General features: G+C 51.8%; 1 protein-coding gene across 10 annotated transcripts in view; it reads right to left on the bottom strand.

Annotated features, from left to right (window-relative positions):
* Dab2ip (DAB2 interacting protein) overlaps window positions 1-24,770 on the bottom strand; it is a 162,923-nt gene that overhangs the window by 37,067 nt on the left and 101,086 nt on the right. Inside the window, exon 1 of one of the 10 annotated variants that reach the window (XM_027937056.2) lies at window positions 6,009-6,527. The exons of the other annotated variants lie outside the window; for them this stretch is intronic. Coding sequence (XP_027792857.1) covers window positions 6,009-6,178 — 170 coding nt within the window. The 5' untranslated portion in view covers window positions 6,179-6,527. Of the gene's footprint in view, window positions 1-6,008; window positions 6,528-24,770 lie in introns of those variants that run through there. 10 annotated transcript variants of the gene reach the window in all.

The following is a 24,770-nucleotide window of genomic DNA, read 5'->3' as shown; positions in this document are numbered from 1 at the left end:
GCCACAAAACATAGCTTCCAAGGTGTGTCCCAAAGCCAGTTGGGCCATCCCTGCTCAGCACATTGGGCTGCAGTCTCGCAGGGCTGCCTGCCTTTGCTCAAGGTGAGACACTCCCAGCAGCCAAGCCCTCCTTCTCTGTGCTTGGCTCAAAGGCCATTGCCTCTATGAGTTTCCCCAACACAGGTGATAAACTCCCTCTGGCCCCCAACAAGGAAGTGAGGCTTAGAGAGGCCAAGCAGTTTGCCCAACATCACAGCCCACAGGCACAGTGTGGGCCTAATTCTTCTTAACACCTTTCGATGCCTCAGGCCTTCACCAAACCTGCAGAAATCACATGATCAAATGTACATGAATACAAGTAACTACAGGATCCTTGGGTCACCAAAATGGCACCAAACCTTGCCTTTGTTATCTGCTGGTGATCCTGTCTATAAAATGAGAAAACCATCTAGTTGGTGGGCAGTCTTATCTGCCCCCAGCACGGTAGTGAGTGAGGGTGTTGTTAGACACCAAGACTTGGCTGAGATAAGCCAAACCCCACTCTGACTTCTCCAGAAATGGGGCACTTCCCCAGTGAAGATTCAGCCACACCAAAGTGACCTGGCTTCTGACAACTGTTCCAAATATTTAAGCTGGAGCCAAAACATTCCAGGCCAACACAACCTTCTCAGTTTTCTGCCACCCGCTACCAGGACCTGATGGAGCAGGGCAGCACCAGCAGGGAGAATGTGAGACAAAGCTAGATGGGGGCTGGGGCAGAGTTAGCATGGCCCCAAGTCCCAGCACAGCCCCACAGACCAGCCTAGGGCTGAACTCAGCAAAAGCCAAGCTCCTCAGCTCAGAAACTTCCAGCGGTTCCTGGCATTTCCAGGTTCTCAGCAGAACCTCCTAGAGGTGGCTGCCTATGGAAAACAGAACTGGCACTGGATCTCTCTCACTTTAAACAAACTCGGAAACCACTCTTCTTGGTCCCGGAATGTGGGCAGACCTATCCTGATCGTTTCCAAGTTCCAGGCTGAAGGTGGCTGTCGGGGCAGAGGGGCAGAGATCCCAGGCTGGGGAACTCTTGAGTCTCCCCAGAGGGGGACCTGTGGCTACCACTCTCTGACTGGGTGCGCACTTCATTCAGGTCCCCCTGGACTTGTGAGGCTGGCAATCTCACTCCTTCCCAGACTCCCTCCTTCATTCCAACTTGAAGCCACTCACCATCCCTCAGTGTGGCCACCAGGCTCACCAGGTAGGGGATGCCATGCAGTCAGACCAGTTACCCAGCAGCCCACTGTTCCCCAGGAGCCCCAGCCAGTCCAACCCTGCTCTGGTCCTAGACATACTTCTCCAGCCCTGTCCACTGGGACTAATCATAGCTAGTTAAACAAAGGCCATGTTCCAGCTCTCTGTAATGTGCTTTTAAAGGGCCAGTGTCCCACTTGGCCTGCTGGGAAATTAAAGGTATAGCTCCCCTTTTTCCTTACAGGAAGCAGAAAAGCAAAAAACAAACAAACAAACAAAAATCCACAAAACAACACCAATACCGCTGCCACCACCACAACAAAACAAATTAAAAAACCAAAACCAAAACCAAAGCAAAAACAAAAACCACCCCAAAAAGTTGTGATCAGATTAGAGGTCTGGGCTTCCAAAGCAGACTTCAGACAAATGAGTAAGAGTTAAAAACCAAAGTTCAGCGTTGGAGGTGTGGCTCACTGGTATAGCACTTGCCTGCCACAAGCAAAGCCCTGGGTTTGATCCCCAGCCAAAAACGAAAAAAAGTCAAGTTTCACCTGAACATCTCAACCCCCAAACAAAAAGAACATGACTAATGCTCAAGAATAAAAGCAGGCATGGCAGCCATTTTGAATGCTCACTATGGGCTGGCACAGTGCTCGGCACTTGGTGGTAATGTATCCTCAAAACCCATGACAGGCAGTGCCACTGCCCCCATCCTCCAGAGAAAAAAGCTGAGGTCAGCAGAGGGGTTTGCTAGGATTCCACAGAAGAACTGGGACACAACTCACAGGAGGTCGGCCAAAGGCAGCCTCTTCCTCCTTCCTGCTCCCCACAAAGAGACTTAGCTCTCCCTACCTCCACCCCATGCCCACCTGCTCCACATCCTCCATCATCTTTCCCTCTTAGGAGGAAAAGGCAGTAGTGAGAATGAGGAATCACTTGTCGCAGGCGTCCAACTTCTGGGCTTTCAGGCTGAGCCCCAAACCCTGTGAGGTCCATTCTGTCACTTCCTGCATCTTCTGAATGAGAAGACTGGGAATCATGAATTCTGACACAACATAAAAGGAGACACAAACGCCACGGAAAGGAGGAGGCAGAAAAGGAGGAGGGAGTTAGGAGCAGGGATGAGGGAGAAAAGAGGTACTTTACCCCCAGGCCCTCCCCAGTAGACTGTGTGGTCAGGTGGCAGGTGAGGGGAACCAAGGCAGGTGCGAGAAACTGTCCTTCTGAACCCAAGGCTCAGACAGAGCCTGTCCACAGAAATGGAGGTTCCCTGGGCCCCTCGGCACTACAGGCATACGTGTCATCCTGACCCATCCCCTGCCCACTCCTGTTCAAGGGTAAAGGGCCAGTGCAGCTCACTCTGCCCACAGGGAGTACAGTATCAGCCAAGCCACAAACACTGCTACACAATCAGGGAGCTCCAAAGCTGGGGCTCCCTTTGCAGGAGCACCCGGAGGTTTGACAAGGTTCAAGGCTCCCATTTCATCTTCTTGAACCCTGAATTATCTGGTGTGGATGTGGGCAAGGGGTGTCGAGCATCAGAGGAAACAGGATAGGGGCAGGAGGAATGCCCTTTAACCCCAGCAGACCACACGTTGTCCAGGTGCCTTAAACCCCACCATTGCCAGCTCATCCATGGGGTTAACACGGAGGCCTGGTATAGGGGTGTTGTGCCGTTCTGGTTGTGTTATTTAGCAAGTGTGGACCACTGGGCAGGCGAGTCCTTTCACTCTCCAGAGGCTCAGTTTCCTCAGGTATAAAATGAAGTACTACACTAGCCCCTAATAACACATGGAAAAACACTCGTTAGCCAGATGCAGAAAATGCATTTGACAAAGCAAATAGGAACCCTAAAGACTCAAATATCTGAATGTCACTCATTTGACAGGTATCAAGAACCCACTAGGGTTCCATCAGACCTTAGGTTATCCCCAACCTTGTGCTGCAAATCAAGATACTTTCCATACTCTCCCCCAAGCCAGCAAAGCCATGGGTAAGGTAAAAGTCCTGCCCACCAAAATATTCTATAAAGACTTCAAACTTCTCTCAAAGCCAAACACAAGTTTTCTAGAAATCGGCCACTATTGTAAAGAAGTCTACCTCTGCTCTAAGAAAGATGCTTGGAGTAACCCCAGCTCCAGGCATTCTGGTTTAGGGGCCTTGGACCCTGTAAGAGATTGGAACAAGGAAAGGATATGATAGAGGCTAGATAGGGTCAGCAAACTAAGCAGAAGTCAGAAAAAGTGAGACATACACAGGGCAGATAGCCAGTCCTCCAGAGCACGAGGCAGTAGCGACTGAGAGAGCTGTTAAACACCATTCTGGGGCCTATGTGGTCCTCCTGAACCAGTAACTCTGGGGATTCTGCAAGAATTGTGGTGCAGGTCCATGGGATGAGCCGCAGCCCAGCCTGCAGCCAGCGCCGCTCCCTGGTTCCACCCGGTTGCCTCCTCCTCACTGCCTTTTTCTTTTCAACACACCTGTGTGTTCGGACCCCAATGGTTCTCGCCAGGTCACCAAAGGCCTTTATGGTGCCAAAGCCCACTTAAGAGATAGCTGGCTGCTCCTCCCTGAAACCCAGACTGTTGCATTCTGGACTCCTCCCTCCTCACAGGCCACCGCTCCCTTCCCTCCTTTTCCCCAGGTGTTGGGGATCCTCAGTGCTCTCATTTTGGAGACACTCTTCTCAGCAAAACACATTCCTCTGGTGATGTCATCCACTCCTGGAGCTTTAAATATCTCCAGTGTGCTCACGACTCATATTTACATCTCTAGCCCTTCTCTCTGAGCTGCAGACTCTTATCGAAATGCTGGCCTGACATCTTTTGGGTGCCTGAAATGTCCCACCTGGAGCCTGTCTCAGAGGGAAGCCAGGAGTCTCCAGACAAGCATCCTCCCCTTCCCCGCATTCACAATCCAATCCATCAGCACATCCTTCTGCCACTCTCTGAATCTCCTCACCCCTGGTACACACTGAGCCTGCCAGCCTTCCCTGACATTAGGCTTCCTCCTTTTACTCTCTGTCAGGTAGTCAAAGGGACCCTTTAGAAATGCAAAGTACATTATTTTACTCTTTCAGCTAAAAACACTTCAATTACTCCTGACAGCTCCAAATAACCCTGAACCCCCCACAGGTAGAAGTGGCCTGCCCACCCTCTGACCTCATCAGCAACAAGCCCGTGAAGTCTCTGCTTCCCTGCCTCAGGACCAGGTACTTAATGCTCCCTGGGCTAGGTGCTCTACCCTGCTCTCCAGATCACCCGCCTTCTGGCATCTTTTGGAACTCCCTGACTGCTTCCTCCACAATGGGTCCTGCCCCGCCCCCCACTCCTCCCCAGTGAAACACCTGCCTGATTTCCTTCATAGCACCTTGCTCATGAAGTCAGCAAGTGCAAAGTGCAAACTATGTGCCAGGCACCATGTTGGGCACTTCGGCAACAGGTGCTAAACAAAGCAGACAGAAGTCTCCACCTTACGTTTCCACAGGAGAAGCTCACTCATTCTGGAAATATTTTGTTTCTCCACTTGTTCTCTCCCACCACCAGGTAAGCTCTATGTGGCCAAGGGCTGGGTCTGTTAAAATTTGTATCCTAAGAGAGGGTCTGCCATGGTGAAAGCTCAGTGAGTGCTTATGAAATGAATATGCCCAAGGACCAGACAGCAAAGGAAACAAAACCAGAAAGACACAAGAAATCAAGAGTCAGCTCTTCACTGCTTCAGGACAGACACCTCTTGTTATCCTAGGGCCCCAGGTAAGAAGGAAGGCTTCTGCCATGTCCCCATCTAGTAGCCCCAAGTCCTTTTGGAGGACAGACAGATGCACAAGATTTTCCTGTAACTACTGGAGAAGAGATGGGTGATGCAGGCCTGAGCACTTAGGAAGGGCTTCCTGAAGAGGTGAGGTCTGAACAAGGCCAACTCACACCCCCACCCTCCACCCCCTAGAAAAAGAGAAAAACAAATCTGTGTTTTAGGGCTACCATGTTCTTTGCTCTAGCAGGAGACAAGGAAAAAACCCTACTCCAAAAACACTTTACTTTTTATTAGTGTCTGGATCAATAAAAGTTTTAGGAGTAAAGCTTCTCTCCCTGCAATACTAACCATGAGAGACAGACTTGGATTATTAAATCTGTCTGGGAGAGGCAGTGGCTGGGAGCTCTGCAGGGCACCCCAGTGTCAGCAACTTTACCTCCATCCACCTTTGTCCTCCTGTGTACTGGGAGCACCAGCCTCAAGGCGCCTGGACTGAGGGTCCTTCCTGGCTGAGCAGTCTGGGGAATCAAGGCTCTCCTCAAGGACCCCCTTCCCAACCTGCCAGTTCCCTCGGCAGACATCAGGAGCCAGGCCAACAGATGCCCATCTTGCAGGTGCCCCACAGCCTTACCTGCTTTGGCCTACTCTGCTGCACTCTAGGGCTTCTCCCCAATCCCAAAGATAGCAGCTCCCCCTACCCAGGGCAGGGCTTGGCTGGGGGGGGGGGGGGGCAGGGACAGAAGAGTGAGTCTAATAACCCCACCCCCACTTTCTCTCTTCCTCCCCAGGCTCCAGGGGATCTGCAGGGTGGGGTGAAATCTGCATGCCTCAGGTGTTAACCATAGCAAGGCACACACCAGTCCAGCAGGTTGGCATCGGGTCCTAGAGCCAAGCCTCCACCAAGGAACTGAAATAGACCCTCACCCTTCGGCCCCAAGCCACCCTCATCAAAGACCTGGGGACCTGCCACCAGGGAGGTCATTTCCTGAGCCCCCTCCCTCCTTCCTGGAGAGCCATGTACAGACCTGGGTGGAGGTAATGTAGACTTCTCCACTGACCTGGGTCTGAGCACCCGAGGTCTGGGAGCCAGATCAGACTTCCGAGGATGGCTGGATCTCCACAGAACAGTCCCTCCAGCCCAGCTCAGGATCTTGCCAAGGTTGTCACTGAGGAGTCCGGGACCACAGAGGCCCATTCCTGAGGGCTGTGCAGGCCCAGGTAGCTCTCACCGCCAGAATATGGGGCCTTGCAGCCAGGGCACTCATCTAAGAAGTGAGCCCAGGAAGGCTTCTTACCACAAATCACAGCCAAATCTGTGTCCTCCACGCTAAAATTTCAAAAATGACTTTAAAAAAACAGTGGTGACAACATCTACAGATTTCCGGTTCTCCAGAGAACAAGTGGAAAATTACAGTCTTCCATACAGGTAACCACAAGGCACAACCTCCACGTCAAAGAAGTACAGAAGGACTCTCCAAAGCAAATAATTGCTTCTAGCCACAGGCAGATCTTTCCAAGACCTTGAGCAGGGAGCAGGCCTAGCACAGAGCTCCACCAGGAAGCTAAGGGAGCTGAGCCCAGAGGTCCCTTCCAGGCACCACCCCAGAGGGCTGGCTCCACCCAGTGTCAGATCCTGCCCCCTGGAGTCACGTTTTGGTCTTTTGTACAAGCCATTTCCTCAGCTGGCTGGAAGCAAAGCTGCTTTCTTCTCATTCTGGTCTAAAATCAAAGTCCAGTGCTGGGAGTACCCCCCTTACTAACGGGCAACTCCCACTCTCACCCCCATTATCATTCTGCTTCATTTTCTACATAGCATTGATGTGAGGTCATTTTGTTTGTTTCTCCTCTTTTCCCCATCAGGAGAACCTTACTGGCTCACCCCCGCGAGGCCCAGCACACTTTGAACCAAGGCCTAGTACAAAGTCGGCAGAAGTAGGGGAAGAATGAACAGGATCTTCCTAGTTGGTCTGAACTGTGTTAGAACAAGTTTGGGGGTGAGCCAAGGTAGTAGGCTCGTCCCCCTGGGCCCCTGCCCAGCAGCTCACAGAACATTCCAGACTTCCATGGAGCGGTGCCACGCCCCAACTCTCTCCAGGCCGGAAGCAACTAGCCCCGCCCCAACCCTAGCAGCCCCAGCAGCCCTTCCCTTTCCAGGCCAGGCAATGGGTGACATTCAGCCTCCAGCTGCCACGGCTTTCTCCTTTCTGCCAGCAACCAGCCACTGCCCTCCAGAGCACACTGAGTGGGAAGAACATTGAGCCAAGAATGGGGCGGGGCATGGGGGGTTGGGGGCGGGGGTGGTCTTGGGTCCCTACCTCCAAGCCAGCCTGAGCCCTAATAGCCGGCTGCAGGGCTCCAGCAAGTACTCTGGTTCATGAAGGAGACAAAGCCCCACTCCTGAAGGGTCAGGCTCAAACCAGCTCAGCCAGAAGACCCACCAGTGCAAAGACCCTTCCTCCCGGGCATTTCCATTCAAACGTTTTTAAAAGCAACACAAAATGTGATCCAGACAGGCTTATCATGGTCACCAGGACAGAAGGACAAAGGGGACAGAAGGATAAAAAGGGACCAGAACTCCTGACAAAGGTCCCCTAGCTGGAAGCAGCACAATGGGTCATGGCAGCAGTCCTAGATTCAAGTTCCTTTCCAGGGCTGTTTTCTCTTCTGCCGAAAGCTTATGGCTGGGACAGCAGGGCAGAAGGTGATGGTTATGGGCACAGAGGGAGGAGGTAACCTGATGAGCTGCACAAGCTCAGGAATGTGCCTAGATGCCTAGGGGCAGACAGACACCTAGGACCAAATGTCATCCCACCCACTGGCCATTCTGGAGATTCACCCCCAATCCCACCATGCATAGCTCTCACAGCAACACATTCCTCTGGGAAGGGCGCACCCAGCCAAGGAGATATTTTCCCACAGGGTCACTCTTTCCCATCCCACTAGAGAAGTCAAAGCTCTAGGTTTGCATTTACTGAGTCTCTACCACCTACACGATCAAACCTCCTTCTCATACAGCCACCATGGAGCGGGATGGAACACAATGACTCTAACTGAGGCCAGGGACTGCAGGCTTCTGCTAGAGTGCTGCTCATGGCAGACGATGCCAGGAGCTTACGGAATCCGGGCCTTTGATGGAAACATCTGGCTGTGGGAGGAGGGCCCCCACCTGGCCTTTTCTAGCCATTGAGCTATCACAGGTCCTAGCTCACCATTGCTGAGCTCTCACGAGGCACCAGACTATGTCAAGCACCTACTGTGTGCAGAGAAGCAGGATCCTAGCTGGGGAGGGGTTGATGAAGAGGTCTTACAGTGTGGCCCCAGCAGCAAACCCCAACCTGGAAGGTCCCAGATTTATTCCATCCCCAGCTGGACCCCAGGCTCCCAGCTCATCAGTGATCCTGATCCCAAGTGGCCCAACACCATCCCATCTGTTCACATCTGCATCTTCCCATTCTCCAAAGCCCAGAGGGCACCTCCACCCCCATCCCTGCTCCCCTTAGGACCTGCTGGCCACATGGGCAGAGGTGCAATCACAGTGGTTGCCTGCCTTTTGAGGCAAGGCTGACCTCCCAGCTTTCGTCTCAGCTTACCCAGTGTTCTAATAGCATTTCCTATCAGGAGAGAGGTGAGGATGTAGTCACTGAGAGGGGCTAGAGAAGCCCCCTTGGCTCCAGAGCAATAGAGACACGGGAAAGGAGGAAGCAGGACCTTTGTAACAAGCCTCCTCCAGGGTGCAGGCTTCAAGTCAGGCTTCTCTAATTGATTCCATGATCATGGCAACAAACAGGCATGTCAGACTCTGTGGCCACCTTACACATGAAGTGAAGTCCAGAGACGCTAAGTCACTTGTACAAGTGACCCAACTACATCTGAAAGTAGATGTGCCTCACTCCAGACAACTGTTTGTACCTAGGCCTGTCCCTCTTATCTCCCTTCCCAATTCAAACACTCCTTCCTCCTGGAAGCCTTCCTACGTTTCCTCCAGGTAGGAAGTTGACCCACATAGTTCTAATATCTTGTTATAACAGAACAGGACCCTATGACAGTACCTGTTGCCCTGCATGACCGCTGTCACTGGAGGGGGTCACAAGCTAACAAGAAACAGCAGTCTGAAGACAGCTATCCCAAAGTGCGATTTCACACACACCAGCTGTCTGACCTTGAGTGAGTTACTTCTTCCATTCCCTCCTGGCCCCAGATGGAGGTCTGCACAACCTCTCACAAGCTAGTATGAGATACATAGTTATCATCCTTGGCTACCCACAATGGGGGAATCTCAGAGATTGTCCTGTCCAGTCACTCCTATGTATAGCACCTGCCATGACCCTGGCTATCCACAAACAGGCCCAGAGCCGTGGGCTTCCCTGAGCAGTAAGTCCTGCATACCGCAGCACACTCCACCTTTGTTCCACTGCCAGCCAACCACAGGCCTTCTTTCTGTCCTACCCTTCCCCGGGCACCCGCTGTGCTTTCTCATGGCCTTACCTACCTTACTTCCTCTGGGCTCACCTCCTACCCCTATTTCTAATTTTCATTCACCTTTGAAGGCCCAGTTCAACCACTCCCATCTAGAGGAACCCTTCCCCAATGTCCTCAGGCACAGGGATGTGCCCAGTCTCTCCGTCTTCCTTCCCAAGCTCCCGGCCTGGGTACTGCTGCCTGCTCTTTAGAGTCCTTCTTGGGGTCTACTCATCCATAGTTCCTCAGGGCCTGAGGCATGAGAGAAGCACATACCCTGCACGGCGGTCTCCTCCTACAAGAGAAGCTAAGTCTTAGCTTCTTTCAGATCTGAAGATGTCCTTATCAATTGGACAAGGCCCTCTGGGGGACTCTAGAACTTCCCACCATGGGCTTCCCTTTCCAGGGGTAACAAAATAATAAGCCCCCAAATTGTCAAAGGACACTTCCAGGTGATCCTTATACGTCCCAGGGGGTTGGGGGGGGAGATGAGCTCCCACCCCAGGAAGGGGAGACCTTCCTTGTGACACAGACTCTCTTCTTTCCAGAGGCTGCAGAGCAAAGCAGGGTTAAGACTGGAGAGGGACCTTGCAAAGGAGTCGGCCCAAGGTCTGCTATTCAAAAACAGGGCTTCTGAAGTGACCCCTGCCACACTTAACTGAAGGAAATAAGCTTGGTATTAGACTGAGGGCCAACAATGGGAAGTAGTTTCACTGCACCCCCAGCTGTGAATTTATGTGAGCACATCCAAGTGTGTTTGGCTTTATCATCACAAACAACAAACATGTCCTAGCACCTGCTCTGCCAGGCCCAGTGTGAAGTATTTTACATACATTATCTCCTTTAATCCTCCCAGAGCCATAAGCTTGGTTATCCATACTGCATCTGACTAAAACTGCAGCTGACACACAGACAGGGTGGGAAAGCTGCCCAAGGTCACACAGAGCTATTTACTGGTGGGGGAGCTGTGAACCAGGAACCCCAATGATCTGACTCCAGGCTGCTTTTCTGGTCCAAGAGGACAGTGCTGCTCACCATTCCAGAGCTCGAGCTGCCTGCTCCCCTTGTTGAGAGCTGTGTGGGTGATTAAGGTACATCATTAGCCTATAGCCCCCAACTTCCTTCTTTCCACCTGCTCTGACCCCCCACCCACTGCAAAGCCAGCCAGCCTCCACCCTCTGACCACCTGTACCCACTACCAGCCTAGCTGCACCTGCCATCGGCCAGGTCCCCAGCCAGTGTCTTGTGGTAATGACTTCAGCGGCAGAGAAGGCCGAGGCCTTTTCCCCAAGCAACACTGACACTTGTTGGCTCCCAACATGTAATGTTTCCTTCAAACCATTCAGGGGAGTTAATTCCCACCCATGTGCCACCTTCTCTGAAAAATACACAACAAATTTACTTAAACAAGCAATGAAACATGGACTCTTCCTTGGTTGTAGCAGAGCCAAGTGCTGGACAACACCCAAAATGCCGTTGTCCCACCACTGAACAATCGGAGAGAACAATGAGGGCAGAGCAGTCCATTCCTGGGGGAAGGCCCAGACCTCTGCAGCAAGAAGATGGAGGAGATTGGCGGGGGGCGGGGGGCGTGGATAGGCCACCACTCAGTCCCTGCTGCTGCATACAGCCAGATAGCAATTCTGCAACAAGGGGTTGGTATTTACAACCCTTTCCTGGACTCCCCAATCTCCAACCCCTTAGACAGTCTTACTTCAGGAAGGTGGAGAGATGGCCTGTGGATATGGTTTCCTCCCTGTGTTTCCCGAGTCTATTCCACACAGGCATCTTGCCCAGTGTGGCCAAGATGGATACTACTGACTTCTTTGCCATGACTTGTGTCAAAAGAGGGGATCATGACCCCCACTCTGCAGATGAGAAAACAGGCCCACCAAGGGCAAACATCCAGACCAAGGCCTCATGGTTAGAATGGGAGAGATACAAGGATCCAAACAGGCACACCAGATGCGTGGTCTCTGCTCTTACCAAGTGAGTAGTTTAGTGGAGAGAGGAAGGCACACCAACGTTAGAGCCAAGAAACACTGCATACCACCAGTTGTGGGCCCAGAAGACCGGTTGGTTCCATGTCCAGTGCAGGGTTTGGCCCAATAGGAGGCCTATGACAACTGTGGGAACAATACTTCCAGTTTGGTCTCAGGGAACTGGGAAAGATCTCATGGAGGGATGGGTGTTGCACATCCTTCATCTGCGACCACATATGTCTATCCTCCACCAAGCTCTTGCCTAGCACACAATACACTTCTTGCTGCCAGAGGGTTAGCCCTGGGCTGGCACTGGCAACCTGCATACTGTTTATAGCAGGGCAGCCCAGTCCCGTGAGGGGTCTCAAGCTATGCCTCACTGACAGATTTGACATGGGTCCTGCCAGAGCTGTTGAGTTCTTTGCTCTAAGTCACACAGCTAGTAGGGCTCTGGTGTGTCTAACTCCAGGGTCTGCATCTCCACCTTACCTCTGAGCTTTAGTTTCCTCGTCTGCAGAAATTGCTGCTGGAAGTATCTACCCTTCAGAGACTGGTGTTCAACTGGTGTTGGATATTAAATGCCTGAGATCTGAAGCCTGGGTCCTGGAGTTAGTGACCACATGATTCCAGAGCCCAATGACTCTAACACAGAGGCCATCTCCTGGAGCCGGTGGGGAGAACAGGGGAGGGTAACAGGTTTCACTCACTACTCCTCTTTTCCTGAGTCAGGCTTGCTAAAAGTAACCACCAATATGGAGTTATAATTGGTAAGCTTGGAAGCACAGAGACCAGCAAAAGACCCGGTGGGTGGTAGTGTTTCAGGAGAAACAGCTGAGCACAGCAAATATAGCCGTTGACCCAATTCAGTTCCGTTCTGTCTTCAAGAAAATAATTGAGTTTAAATGAATAGGTTTCCCATGTCCCCTCCAGCCTGGGGAGGGGTAGAAAGGGAAAGGGGGAAACAGGAACTGTTACCCAAGCTCACTGTTAGTTATTTTTGAGTCATGAGGCCTATGAAAGGTTACTTTCTTTCCTTGGTAACCAGAGGTGGGTCTCACCCCACCTCACCGTGTGGTTAGAAGGCAGTGAGGTGGGGTGAAACCCACACAGGATGCTGAGGATGGAGGTTTAAGTCCTTATCTCACCAGCAGCTTTACAGAGTGGCCCAGTCAGTCCCCTCTAGGCCCTAGGCTCCTTATCTGTAGAATGGGATACTACAACCCCTCAACACCACAGCCTAGGGGCATGGGCAGGAGCTGAGCTTCAAAGGTGCTCCAGGGAGGAGAGGAGTCTGGGGTGAACTGCAGAGCCTACAGGAATACAGCCCCTAGGCTGCTGAATTTGTTTTCTCAAGAGAATCCTGAAATTCACATCTTTAGGCAAATGTTTAAAGTGAATGCTTTAGGGATGTTTAAGTGTCAGAAACCAATTTAAAACAAACAACAAAAACTTTCTACCTCATCAAACCAAATGAAACCTGTATGTGGGCTATACACAAGACAAGGTGGGCAACCTCAGATTTAATGACAGCATATGCAAATTAATTTACTATACGTTAGCGTCCTGTTTACCACCTATGTTATTCTTTAGCGGAGAAGCCAGGCCCATCCCTGTGTAGGAGAGGTCGCCTCTCCCTCCCTCAAGGTAGCCTTCTCCAAGACCTTAGGGGAGAATATACAGCTGGACTGCCACCACTCCCATCCTAACTACAGGAAGGAAGGGATATGCCCAGCCCATTTTGCTCTAGAAATTAGGGAGCTTGGGCTCCCCTCCGGACAAATCCCTAACTCCCTCCTAGGGTCTTATCTTCCTCCTCTGAGAGGACCAAATGAGAAGCAAGCTTAGAGACAAAAGATGAAAACATGTGTCAAGTGTTCCCAGAGAAGCAGTGTGCAGAGCAGAAAGAGCCTATGAATTGACACTTCCTGGTGGGCTCTTGGCTGTGTGAGCACAAGAGGTTACCTAACCTCTCTGTACTTGAGTTTCATGCTCTGAAACACAGGAGATAAGAATCTCTGGGACACAGAGCTGTTTTGAGGATTTTTTAAATGAAATGACAACTGCCAAGTGGCTGGTGGGATGCCTGGCACATAGCAAGGGATCAAAACCTGAAAGGCATTATTATTATTGTTGTTATTATCTTCAGTGAAAAGCATGCCAGAGAATTCTGAGAGGATGATTACAATAAAGTAGCACAACCAGGCAAACTTGTTAACAGACAGGCCACCTATAATTAGCATAATCATTACGTATGCAAATGGTGCAGCTCAGATGCTAGAGAAGGCTGTTCTTTGAAGTATGTTGAAATAACCCCTTCCCCTCACTGCTGGCCTCCCCAAATCTTGTTTACATTATTAATTTCATTAGCAAGCATTTTCTTCATAAAGCAGGACAGAATTCTACACTGGGACACATTTGAGTCAAAGATATTTTAAATCATTTCAGTGGCTGCCCACCCTGTCTGGAGTTGTTTGAGGAGGTTCTGGGCTCCTTTGGCCAGCTCCTTTGGTCTGGGGCTGCCAGTTACTGCCACCAACCACTCTCCAGGTAGCTAGTGCAGGAAACCTCCACCAAGCAGCTCCCCTCTGATTCAAGGAGCTCTGTGGGCAGGGAAGAGTGGGGGCAGGGGGGGTGTTCCTGGCACATAACAGGCCCTGCATTTGAGAAGAGGATCTTAACAGCATTAATATGGCCAGCAGTGGCAGGCACATCACAATGCCCACGCTATATCTGAGAAAACCCAGTCTCAAAGAGACTTTAGGAAGTCATTTCCAAAGTCACAAAACTATTAAGCTTCAGAACTGGATTTACACTTGGGACAGTCTTCCAAAGTCAGCTCTTCTGGTCTAACCTGACATGGGCACAATGGAAATCAATCCAAACCTGACCACAGGGCCTGTGCGAACTGAAAAGCATCAGAGAATGACCTGGGTTTGGAGTGAAAGAAGCTGAGGTTCGGGGAGGCCTATACTCTGCCCAAGGTCCCACATCAGGAAGGAGCAGGGAGGGGCCCTAGAAGCCAGGGCCTCACACCTCAGGACTCTGCTTTTGTTTTCAAATATTTTAAAACAATTCAACAGCCAGGCCTGGTGATGCACATCATCTGTTATCCCAGTGACTCAGGTGGCTGAGGCAGGAGGATTAAAATTTGAGGCAAGCCTGGGCAACTTATAAGACCCTGTGTCAAACAATAAAAAAGGGGTGGGGATGTAACTCAGTATAGAGAGCCCCTAGGTTCAATCCCCAGTGGAGGGGCTGGGGATAGGGGGAGGGGGTCAATAACCTTCCTCCATGTTGATGGCTGGATCAGTCCCTTCACAGTCACTGGATCCTTGCATCCAGCAGAGACCCAGGCAGGCAGAAAATGCTCAAGAAACGTTTGCTGAACTCAACTGTTTTCTTACCAAAATAGACAATGCTGAACAGCTGAGTAGGGGGAAAAAAATGCAGGAAAAGACAGTAGGGCTCAGGGACAAGGGGGAGTGCAGAAAGTGGAGAGCCCAGGCACCCCTAGCTTGAGAAGGGTCTTTCAAAGCATTTCTTTATTGGAGGGCTGCCCAAGAGGCAGGCAGGCAGCGGATTCTTTACTGTGAAGGAAAAGGAAACAGAAATGCTAACGCACACGTCCTCGCCTGCTCCCTACAGGCTCAGAACCTTCATTCCTTCTCTCACCCTGCCTCAGCCCCCACTTTGAGGCTCTCGGAAATGAGTGACTCACCCAGGGTAGTTAAGTGGAGGAGACTAGAACCCAGTCTTTGCTTCTCCAAATACCAGCACCCTTGCTCCCACCCCTTCACCACAGCCATCCACAGAGAACACCCTAAGCACAGGCATTCTATCAAGTACCCCTTTTAAAAAGACATCCTCACAAATATGCTAGGCAGTGGATGCATTTATTGTAGCCATTTTATAGGGATGGAAACTGAAAGTCAGACTGGGTAGGCGACCTGCCCAAGGCCAGACACTGGGACACAGTGCAGCTGGGATTCAATGCAGGAATCAACACCCCTGTGAGCAGCTCTGTTCCAGCTGAGGCCCAGGCAATCCCCCAAGAGGAACTAGGTGGGGGTAATGATTGCCCCCCACCATGGCACTGTATCTCTGCCATCTCTCTAATTCCAGGCAAAATTCTAAATAAACCTCGAGAAGGGGATGTACCTTCTTGGGACTGAGCCACCCTGGCCTCCTACAGCTTCCCAAATCCTCCTTTTTTTTTTTTTTTTGAGACAGTCTAAGTTGCCGAGGCTGGCCTTGAACTTGTGATCCTCCTACCTTAGTCTCCTGAGGAGCTGGGATTATAGGCTGGTACCACCAAACCCAGTCTGGCAAAATATTTTTAGTTCACCCTAAATCTTCACCACCTCCTATCCCCAAGACCACCAGTATTTCAGGTATGGAGAACAGAGCTCCTGGCAACTGTCTGGGCTCAACTAGCACTGGCATCCATCCCTAAAAGTGCAATACAAGAGAGGGGTCAGGAAGAAGTGGCCCTTCCCCTCAAAGATAAGGAGAACCCAGGGCTGGGCCCTCAATTACAAGCTTCCTCCTCCTCCTTGCAGACAGTCTCCCAAAGTAGCTTCGCACATAGCTAAGGAGCTGCTTCTAAACCACTACCTGCCCTAGCCCATCTCCTCTTCAAGCCCTTCATGACTACTTTCAGAATCAAGCCCCTTCCCTCCTCCTTCCACTACCCTACACTGTGTGCCACTCCCCAGGCCAACAACCACTGCTGCCAGTGACACAGGAGCACCTGTCCGCTGCCCAGCCATCCCTCCTCTCCCCCAGAAACCTTCCACGAGCTTCTTCACCTCACTCCATGGCCCAGCCACAAACTCACAGGAGCTTTCCTTAAACCCTCTTCCTTCTTTGTCTACTCACAGACCTTCTAATGTGGGGTCTATGAACCCACGTCTCTCCAGCCAGCAACAGCTCTTGAGGGCACAGACTGAGTGACTGTCCACTGCCCCCAGAAGAGTGTGCACAGCAGACATGCAGCAAACACTGGCTGCACTTGCTGCACCAGACTCACAGGGTCAATAAGGCCATATCTAAGGGTGCCTGCTAGAAGAGGAGGGGTAGACCTGACAGTAAGTCCCAGAGCCAGGTCAGGCTAAGGCCATCAACTGGCTCACCCAACTCAGCTCATTAAGGGAATATGGACTGTGCCAGGCCCAATCTTTCCATGAATGCTTGACAATGGCTGGGTCGAGAATCACAGGAGATGAAGTCATTGCTCCCAGAAATAGGCTGATTAAGAAGACGTGACCACAAGGCCAACAGCAAGGCTGGACACACTCGCGCTCACTCACCATGTGTTCCTCCACCCTGGGAAGCAGCACCAGGCCTGAGCTCCTCTGGGAAAGAGAAATGGTGCCAGGAACCAGAGCCAGCTCTAGGAACCTGGAGGCAGGCGACACAGCTGGTCTCTGGGAGTGGCTGGTACCCAGGGGTGCTCTCAGGAACCATTTTGCAGAAGATTCCAGTTCTGACCCTGCCTGAAGTCCCTAACCTGTCCCAGTTCACCTAGACCCTCAAAGTTTCTTTTCTCACTTCCTCCTTGGCCCCACCCTTCACCTCTGTCCAAGGTGAAACCCCACAAACCTCTCTGTCCCCCTCACATTCCTATCCTTCCAGGAGGTTGACCAGCTGGGGAGGGGGAACAGCTTCTGATGGCTAAGACAGGGCTGTAGCCCAGAAACCAGGCTTAAATCCTACTGTCCCATTGCAGCTGTGTGACTTTGGGCTAGTCTATTCACTTCAGAGATCAGTTTCTTCATCTGTAAAATGTATATAGCAATGTGCCCATCTCATGGAGTAAGAAGTAATGAACTATATTCATTCACCAACCTTGTGTCCAGCCCTATTCTAGGTACTAAAGACACATGAGGGAACAGAACACACAAGTCCTACTCTAAAGAGGCTCCCCAAGCATGGGAGAAGTACACAGATGCATGTGTAATAAGATCAGGTGGACTCTAGCTGAGCCTGGTGGAGCATAGCAAGAGGACTGCAAGTTCAAGGCCAGCCTGGGCAATCTGGTGAGATCCTGTTTCAAAATAAAACTAGAAAGGGGTGGGGATGCTGGGCATGGTCATGTACACCTGGAATCCCAGTAGCAATGGAGGCTGAAGCAGGAAGATTGTGAGTTCAAAGCCAGCCTCAGGAACTGAGTGAGGCCCTAAGCAACTCAGCAAGACCCTGTCTCTAAAAAAAATATAAGAAGGGTCTGGGGATGTGGCTCAGTGGTCAAGTGACTCTGGGCTCAATCCCTAATATCCACCCCCACAAAATAAAGGTGGGGGGCTGGGGATTTAGCTCAGTGATAGAGGGGAAGAACACTCCTGGGTTCAACCCCAGTACCACAATTTAAAAAAAAAAAGATTAAGTGAACTCAGTGTTCCATCCAGGCTTGAGGTAGGAAGGAAGCTGTCTGGCAGGGAGGTCGGGATTAACACAGGAGTAAAGTGAACAAGCAAGTCCCAGAGACATTTCGGCAGAATATTCCTGGAAGAGGAAACTACAAGGACAAAGATGAGGATGGAACACTGGAGGGGCAGGAGAAAGGAATAAGTGTGGGAAGTGGACACAGGGAGGCAACAGCTGCCCACACAGGGTCCCCAGGATGGCAACTGGAATAGAGCTGGAATTGGTGAACACCCTCCCCCGGGAGGAGGGCTTAATTTTTAAAGACTGTTGGAGCCCTGGGAGGAGAATGGATTGGAAGGGGACCAAGAGTAGAAGAGGAAAAAACCAGTGCAGGAGCCAGGTGGGAGAGGATGGTGGTGATGAGGCAGTGTAGGCGGGGCACATGAGCAGTGCCTGGCACAACGCAAACCTCCATTAACCTTCCTTCTTATTGTCCCTGTTGCTATCCATATCCTCATCACCCTGGCCTGGGCCTAGCTCCCCTAGTCCACAAGCTAAGACTTGTGAGCAGGCCCTGGAAAGAGCCCTGGGAGCACACCATGTTCTTTACCCATTTTACAGATGACAAAGCATGTGGCCCAAGGTCACTTCCAGCAGTGACAGGCAGGATCAGTGCCCAGGCAAGGTCACAGTGCCCTGGGCCAGCCCTCCACCCAGATGGAGCTATCAGGAGACAGGTCATCCTTCTGCCATCCAGGGCCTGATCCTCCACCAGCTGGGTCTTAATTCATTCAGGGCCAGGGAACAAACAGCATGGAGTGTCTGACCCTCACAGGCTTCTGAGTTCTTTCCCAAGCAGTTTCCCTCCTGCTGAGGGAGGGGCTGCCAGCCCCATAGGGTAAAGCCAGGGCTGGGAAAGCTTTGGTGAACCTTGGCTTATGACCCTCTTCCCAGAGGCTGCCTCCCAGCCCCCGAAATACTCCCATAGGGCCAGGCTCCACAGCCTGACACAGCTTGCCTTCTGAGCACAGAAAGGAACCCAGTGAGCCCCAGGCAGAAGCCAGTCTCACCAGGGTGGCAGGCACCTCTCCCACCCAGGCTGGAAGCTTCTCCAGAGCAGACAGAGGCCACAGCTGATTCCTGTCCCCCAGGGCTGAGTACAGGTGAGCAAAACCAGAAATAACCCAATCACAAAGGTCCCCTGAGACAGTCCTGTCTGCACTAGAAACCAAAACAGGCGGCCTGCCTGCTCCTCCCTCCCTCTGTGGCCGACTGGGACAACTCCAGGTTTATAGGAAGCTACTAGTAGAAACCATTCCCTCTTCCCTCCCCCAGCACGAACTTGACTTCCTGGAGAGCCTCATGCACCCCACACCTACACAGCTATAGAGCTGAAGGGCAGGAGTGCTGGGAAGGTGGGTGTACAACTATATCCCCCACCTCGGCACCTTCCCTCCCTCTTTCCAGGCCCAGGAGGGAGGGTGGCCTAGGCAATGTGGTCCAAGCACATGGATAGGTTTTTTTTTTTTTAGAAGCCCAAAGAAAGGTCCCAACCAACAGTCCACAGCAGTTCCGGGTGGTGGGAGATGCTGTGGTGGGAGATGCTATGGCGGCATGGTGTGGAAGTTGTTTCACGTTTTGCTTTATACAGACTGGAACTTGGTACTCTATGCTGTGATTTTAATTATCTTTACATTAAAAGAAGACTTAAAAGTGAAGGTAAGTCAATGAGAGGGCAACAACAAGGAATTTGAAGTATTGGCTACTATCCCTCCTGAGATCCCTGAGCTCCTGAATGCCAAGTGCTTTTTTACTTCTGCCCAGTCTCACTCAGGCTAGTGAACACCTACCACCCTGGGAAACCAGCCTGAGTCAGGGACACTGAGAAGGGCAGTCACTCCAAAGGCCACCCCAGCCCTCTCTGCCTCCCTTTCCTTCTCAGCCACTAAGTCTGTACCCCCTGCTGGCTGGCTGGGTCTCTCCAGCTGCCCCGGGCTTCAGTCACCTCTCTGGCTCTGGCATACAGCAGGGACCCAATGAAAGTTTCCTAGACAAACCTCCAGTACAGTATAGGTGATCATTTAGGAGAAAACTCAAACACAGATTATAGAGGAGGGAGTGGCAGACAGGGTGGAGAACAGGGGAAAAGGGCAAAGTGATGCCTGCAGGCCTGAACAGGAAGCAGCAGCCAGAGCCCAGCAAAAGCTCTCAAGAAGGCAGGACCCCCACCCTGCAGGGGTGAGGCAGGGAGGGGGAGACTGAGAGGTTCCTATGAAGGCTTTCCCACAGCCCCTGAAGGAACTGCCCAACTGGCAGAACAAATGCCAATGGCAGGAGGAGGTCACATACATGCTCTGACACACAGGCTGGAGAGCCCCATTCCATAGCTGTGTGGTCACACCTTTGCTGAAGATCAGGATGTATGTGCCACAGGTGTGGGGTGGAGGTGGGTGGTCGTTGCTGGGGTTTCTCTTACTTACCACCTTTCCTGAGCTATTGCCTGGCCAAACCCTCTTGTTTATATGACAATGTTGGGCAGAAGCACCTGACTAGGAGCAGCGGACACAACTGGCTCTCAGAGCAGTTCCAAATACCAACTTGGACCAGCCCAGCCCTCAGCCAGGTGAGCAAGACAGAGGCCCTACAGGTTCTGATGTACCCCCCTTCCCTGTGCTCCAGGCACCTAGCTGTCCTTAAAGTGCTCCCTGGGATTCCATCACCACAGCTCTGCGTGGGGGCTCCCTCCTCAGGAAGGCCTTGCCTACTCCCCTCTGGTCATGTGGGCTTTATCCAACCTTTAGGATAATGAACTCTAACTCAGGAATAGGGCTGTATTTGGTCAACATTCTTGTTTTGTTTAGCCCACACAGCATTTGACATTTTTTAAGTTTTGAATCAATTGCCAACATTTAAAGATGTGAAATTTTCAAATGTCACAAACACAACTCAAGTTCTGCTTCTCTTGTAAACCCAAAGGCCTGCCACCAGAGGTCCAGTGCCTACAGCCCCCTCCTCAGCAACACACAACCCCTCCAGATTGTCAAGGTAGCTGCCACAGATATGAGGTGCCTCAGCCAGAGGATTCTGTCTCATGGGCATAGGCAATATTCACAACACATCAAACTTCCTCCCAGGGTAGTTACACTAAGGTCTGGCACACAGTAGGGACTTGCTTATGTTTGTGGGATAAAGAATAAATATGCAATACTTCACCGTGCCCAGGATTCCCTGATTGCTACACCACTTCCTTGCAAGACTCCCAGCAGGGGCAGACTTGTGGATCCCCTAACTTCCTGGGTACCCCTCCCACACTTGGGCATTCCTGCAGCAGCACATATAGGATAGTAAGCTGTGGGCTGTGTCCAGATCTCTCGAATCATCATTTGATCTTTGCTTCAAAAGTAAAACCTTTCAATGCCCAGCCAAAGTAAGAGCAGTGAGCCTGGTATCTCTGTGCCTTTTAAAAGAGGTGGTAGGATTCCTGGCCAGCCCAGACAGTGATCCCCAGGACTTTTGTTAAACTGAAAAGGAGAAATTCAGCAGCAAGAACTCACAGAGCCAAGGCCTCCTCCACACTGGCCTGCAGGAAGCCTGCCCCTCTTTGAAGCTGCTAACCAACTCTTCCTTCTTTCTTTCCAGTAAATGAAACCCCACAGGGTTTTCAAGGTCAGAGTCACATTAGCGGGAAGGGTTCTCTTTGTTCTCCAGCCTGGGACTTACCCCCAACACAGACAATTGTCCCTGACAACCAGGTCCTCACAGTAACAGAGGAAGCCTCAGCTCCTGCTGGGGCAGAGCTGGAGGAGCAGCCAGGTGCTTCCTGTGGCCCCTCAGGAACACTGTTCCCCAGCTTCCCTGGCAGCTTGGGAGCTCCATCTCAGAAAATGATTGGAAGAAAACAGTCATGAGCCCCCAGAGTGCACCCTTAGCCCACACAATGGGCAGGGCTCAGAGGATAGGCTTAGTCCCTCACTGTCTGGCTGAGGATGTGACCTCAAGGCATGCGCTGCCTCTCTCTGAGCTTAAGTTTCCTCATTTGGAAGATGGGAAAATAAATACCTGATCCCAGAGAATAAACCTCCTAAAAGAACCTAAAGGAGCTTTAAGAATCATAGAGTACTATGCCAAAGTTGTGTGGCATAGTGCATGACATGCAGTAGGTGCTCATTCATGGTACCATTCGTAGTACAAACATTTACTGGATACCTGCACCTGCAAAAGGCTGTGTGCTAGGTGCTAGAGGCCAGGAGAGGAGGTCTGGGCCCTGGTCCATGCCCTTCAATGAGGCCAACTGTTATATCATGAAAACAACAAGAAGAAAGTACCACAATGCTGTGAGAGCCAGAGAGGGATAGTGGGCATCCCCAGGTGGAGGTGAGAGATGCAGGTCTTTTAAGAACCCCCACCTCTTGGCCTCTGGTCCTCTGGCCACTTCCTAACAGGCCTAGTTAAAGAGCTGCCAGGCTCAGTGAGCAAGCCGGTTCACTGAAGGCATCCATGTGCATGTACATCTGGACATGTGGCCAGGGACCTAGCAATGCCATGGCACCTGCATGGGCTAGACCTGTGCCACGACTTTTATGGACACGTTCTTAGCGGCCCCCACTCCTGGCTGGAAAGTGCACCATTGGGCCCACCCTCAAGGGCAAATGCTGACCTGTCTCAAATTGACTGTGACCAACAGCAGATTTGAGAGTCAAGCTTCTTGCCATTCACATTCTGCTTCTTCCCCTTATGAGCCTGTGATACTTGGGTCCAGTCACCAACCTCTCTGCACCTGCCTTCCTCGGCTCTGAAACAAGCTCCACTCTCAGGCTGTTGTGAATACAAGACAAAGCACCTGGCATAGAGGGAACCTTTCCTTCCACCCAACTTCTACCTCAATCACTAGTACAAGTGCCTGGGCCCAAACTCTACCAGGTTCACCTCTCCACCTACTTTGGCTTCTCCTTACCTGCTGCTCCTACCCTTCTGAACTCCTTCCCCCTCTCCAATGCTCTGAGCCCTTTCTCACCTCCCACAGCTCTCACATCCCAAGAAGGCAGGAAGCTTCTAGTCCTCTGAGCAAGAAGTACTTGTTCATGGGGTCCCCTCTGCCCAAATGTCCTTCTCTTCCTCTTGTAACCTGATGAACTAATCTTCCTTCAAGTCTCCACTATGGTAATTTCTTCTGCAAAGCACCCCCTCCATTCCTGAGAGCTGGCCCAATTCCTGCCTATACCCCCTCCCCAGCAGAGAAGAGTGGGCCAGAGTGTCCATCTCCTATGTGCCCTCAGAGATCTCACTTCTGGCCTCAGCTTCCCTACCTGTAAGGCAAGGACTCCCATGATGTCTTCTCACGCTAAGGCCCAGTTCATGAGCTTGGTCGGCCACAGCTCTCTCTGGCAGGAGAGAGACCACACCCAGGTTCAGGTGGAGAGCTCTTTGGAGGTCTAGGAAGGAGCTAGACTGCGTATTCTACAGGGTGGGCAGGATAAATGTAGCTCAAGAAACCACACTACCACGCAGGGGAGCGGACCCAATAATGAGGCATGGGAAATGGGGAGCCAAGTGAAGTGATCAAGGTTTGCCTGGGGCTGGGCGGAGTAGGGGTCCTTAGTCAGCTTCAAGCAACAGAGCTAGGATATGAAGGATGGGGTAGGAGCAAGGGAAGAAGAACAAGGAGGTACTTCAGAGGGCACAAGGCAGGGAAATGGAAGGCACGACAGTGGCTGGCCCTCAGGTGCTGCCATGCGCCAGGATTCTAAGCACCTAGCTCCAATTCTCATTTATCCCTCCCAACAACCCTATGAGAAAGGAATTGCTGTTATCCCCATTTTAGTTAAGTGTATGCCCCAAAGTCACAGAGCTGGCAAGTAGTAAAGCTGGATCTGAAGTCAAGCTCTGGCCTGAAGTGTCTGTGAGAGTAAACAGGGGAGACCAGGGCACAGAGGGGTGGTGCAGCAAGGACTCAAGTCTGGAGGCTCCTGAGAGACTTGTTAAGACCTCGAAGTTGGCTATGCTGTCCCTGCAGACCAATCTTGAAAGGAACCCAACCAGCAAGCATCTGCAGATGAAAGCCCCAGAGGACGCGTTGGGTATGCAGAGGACAAGGACCCTGGCCCCTGTGGCTCCTCTCCCCACCTGCCTGAAGCATGTGGGAGCTGCAGCTAAGAGCATGAGAAGCACAGAGCGCTCCGAGGCAGTAGAGAACACAGCCAGTCAGGAGCTGCGCCGTCAGCGGCCACACCACAGGCTGGCGGAGCTGTTGCCAGGGCGGCCAGAGTCTGCCTTCACAGACAGAGTGATTTAGACCCCTGGTTCTCTCTGGGATGCCAGCACAACCATCCAGGGCCCCCTGCCGAGTGCCTGGTCCTTCTAAAACCTCAACACAAAATGCCAGGTCCCCACAAGGGGCCAGCAGCATGAAAGGCCTTTAAGACAGGCTCACCAGACAGGCTGGAAACAGCCTCTTGTCACACAGCCCAAACAGGGACCCTGGCTGGGGCCTTGAGATTCTGGACCAAAAGTTCAGCAACCTGGACTCAATCCTGTGGGATGCCCTCCACCACAGGTGCCCGCCCCTCCACTGGTGAACCTGGGGCATCAGGAAGCCCAGGGACTGAGTGGGGCTGAGAAGGGAAAGGTAGGAGGAAGAAAGCCCCTGACTGGACCCCCACTTGGGACTGGCATCTGGATTAACCTGGTGGGGAGGAGAAGCCACCCTGGAAGAGGCAAGGGAGCTTTAGGCTTGACTGCCAGGGCAGCTGCTGAGGAGTATGTATGTGGTCCAGACCGAGACCCAGAAAGGAGAGGGGATTCCACAGTGTGATAATGTGTGTGTCCCTGAAGCCAACAGTAATGTAGTAAGAGCAGATTCCAGGACCCCCTAATCAGGAATCCACGTGCCAGGAGTAGCCACAGAAGGCCCATTAAATAATTTCTGTAAAACCTTACACAAAAGGATGAAATGCTTCCTCTCATATTTAGAAATGTGCTTCC

This window comes from Marmota flaviventris, chromosome 13, assembly GCF_047511675.1.
Source record: "Marmota flaviventris isolate mMarFla1 chromosome 13, mMarFla1.hap1, whole genome shotgun sequence".
Classification (NCBI taxonomy): domain Eukaryota; kingdom Metazoa; phylum Chordata; class Mammalia; order Rodentia; family Sciuridae; genus Marmota; species Marmota flaviventris.
This window is presented reverse-complemented; position numbering and strand designations above follow the sequence as displayed.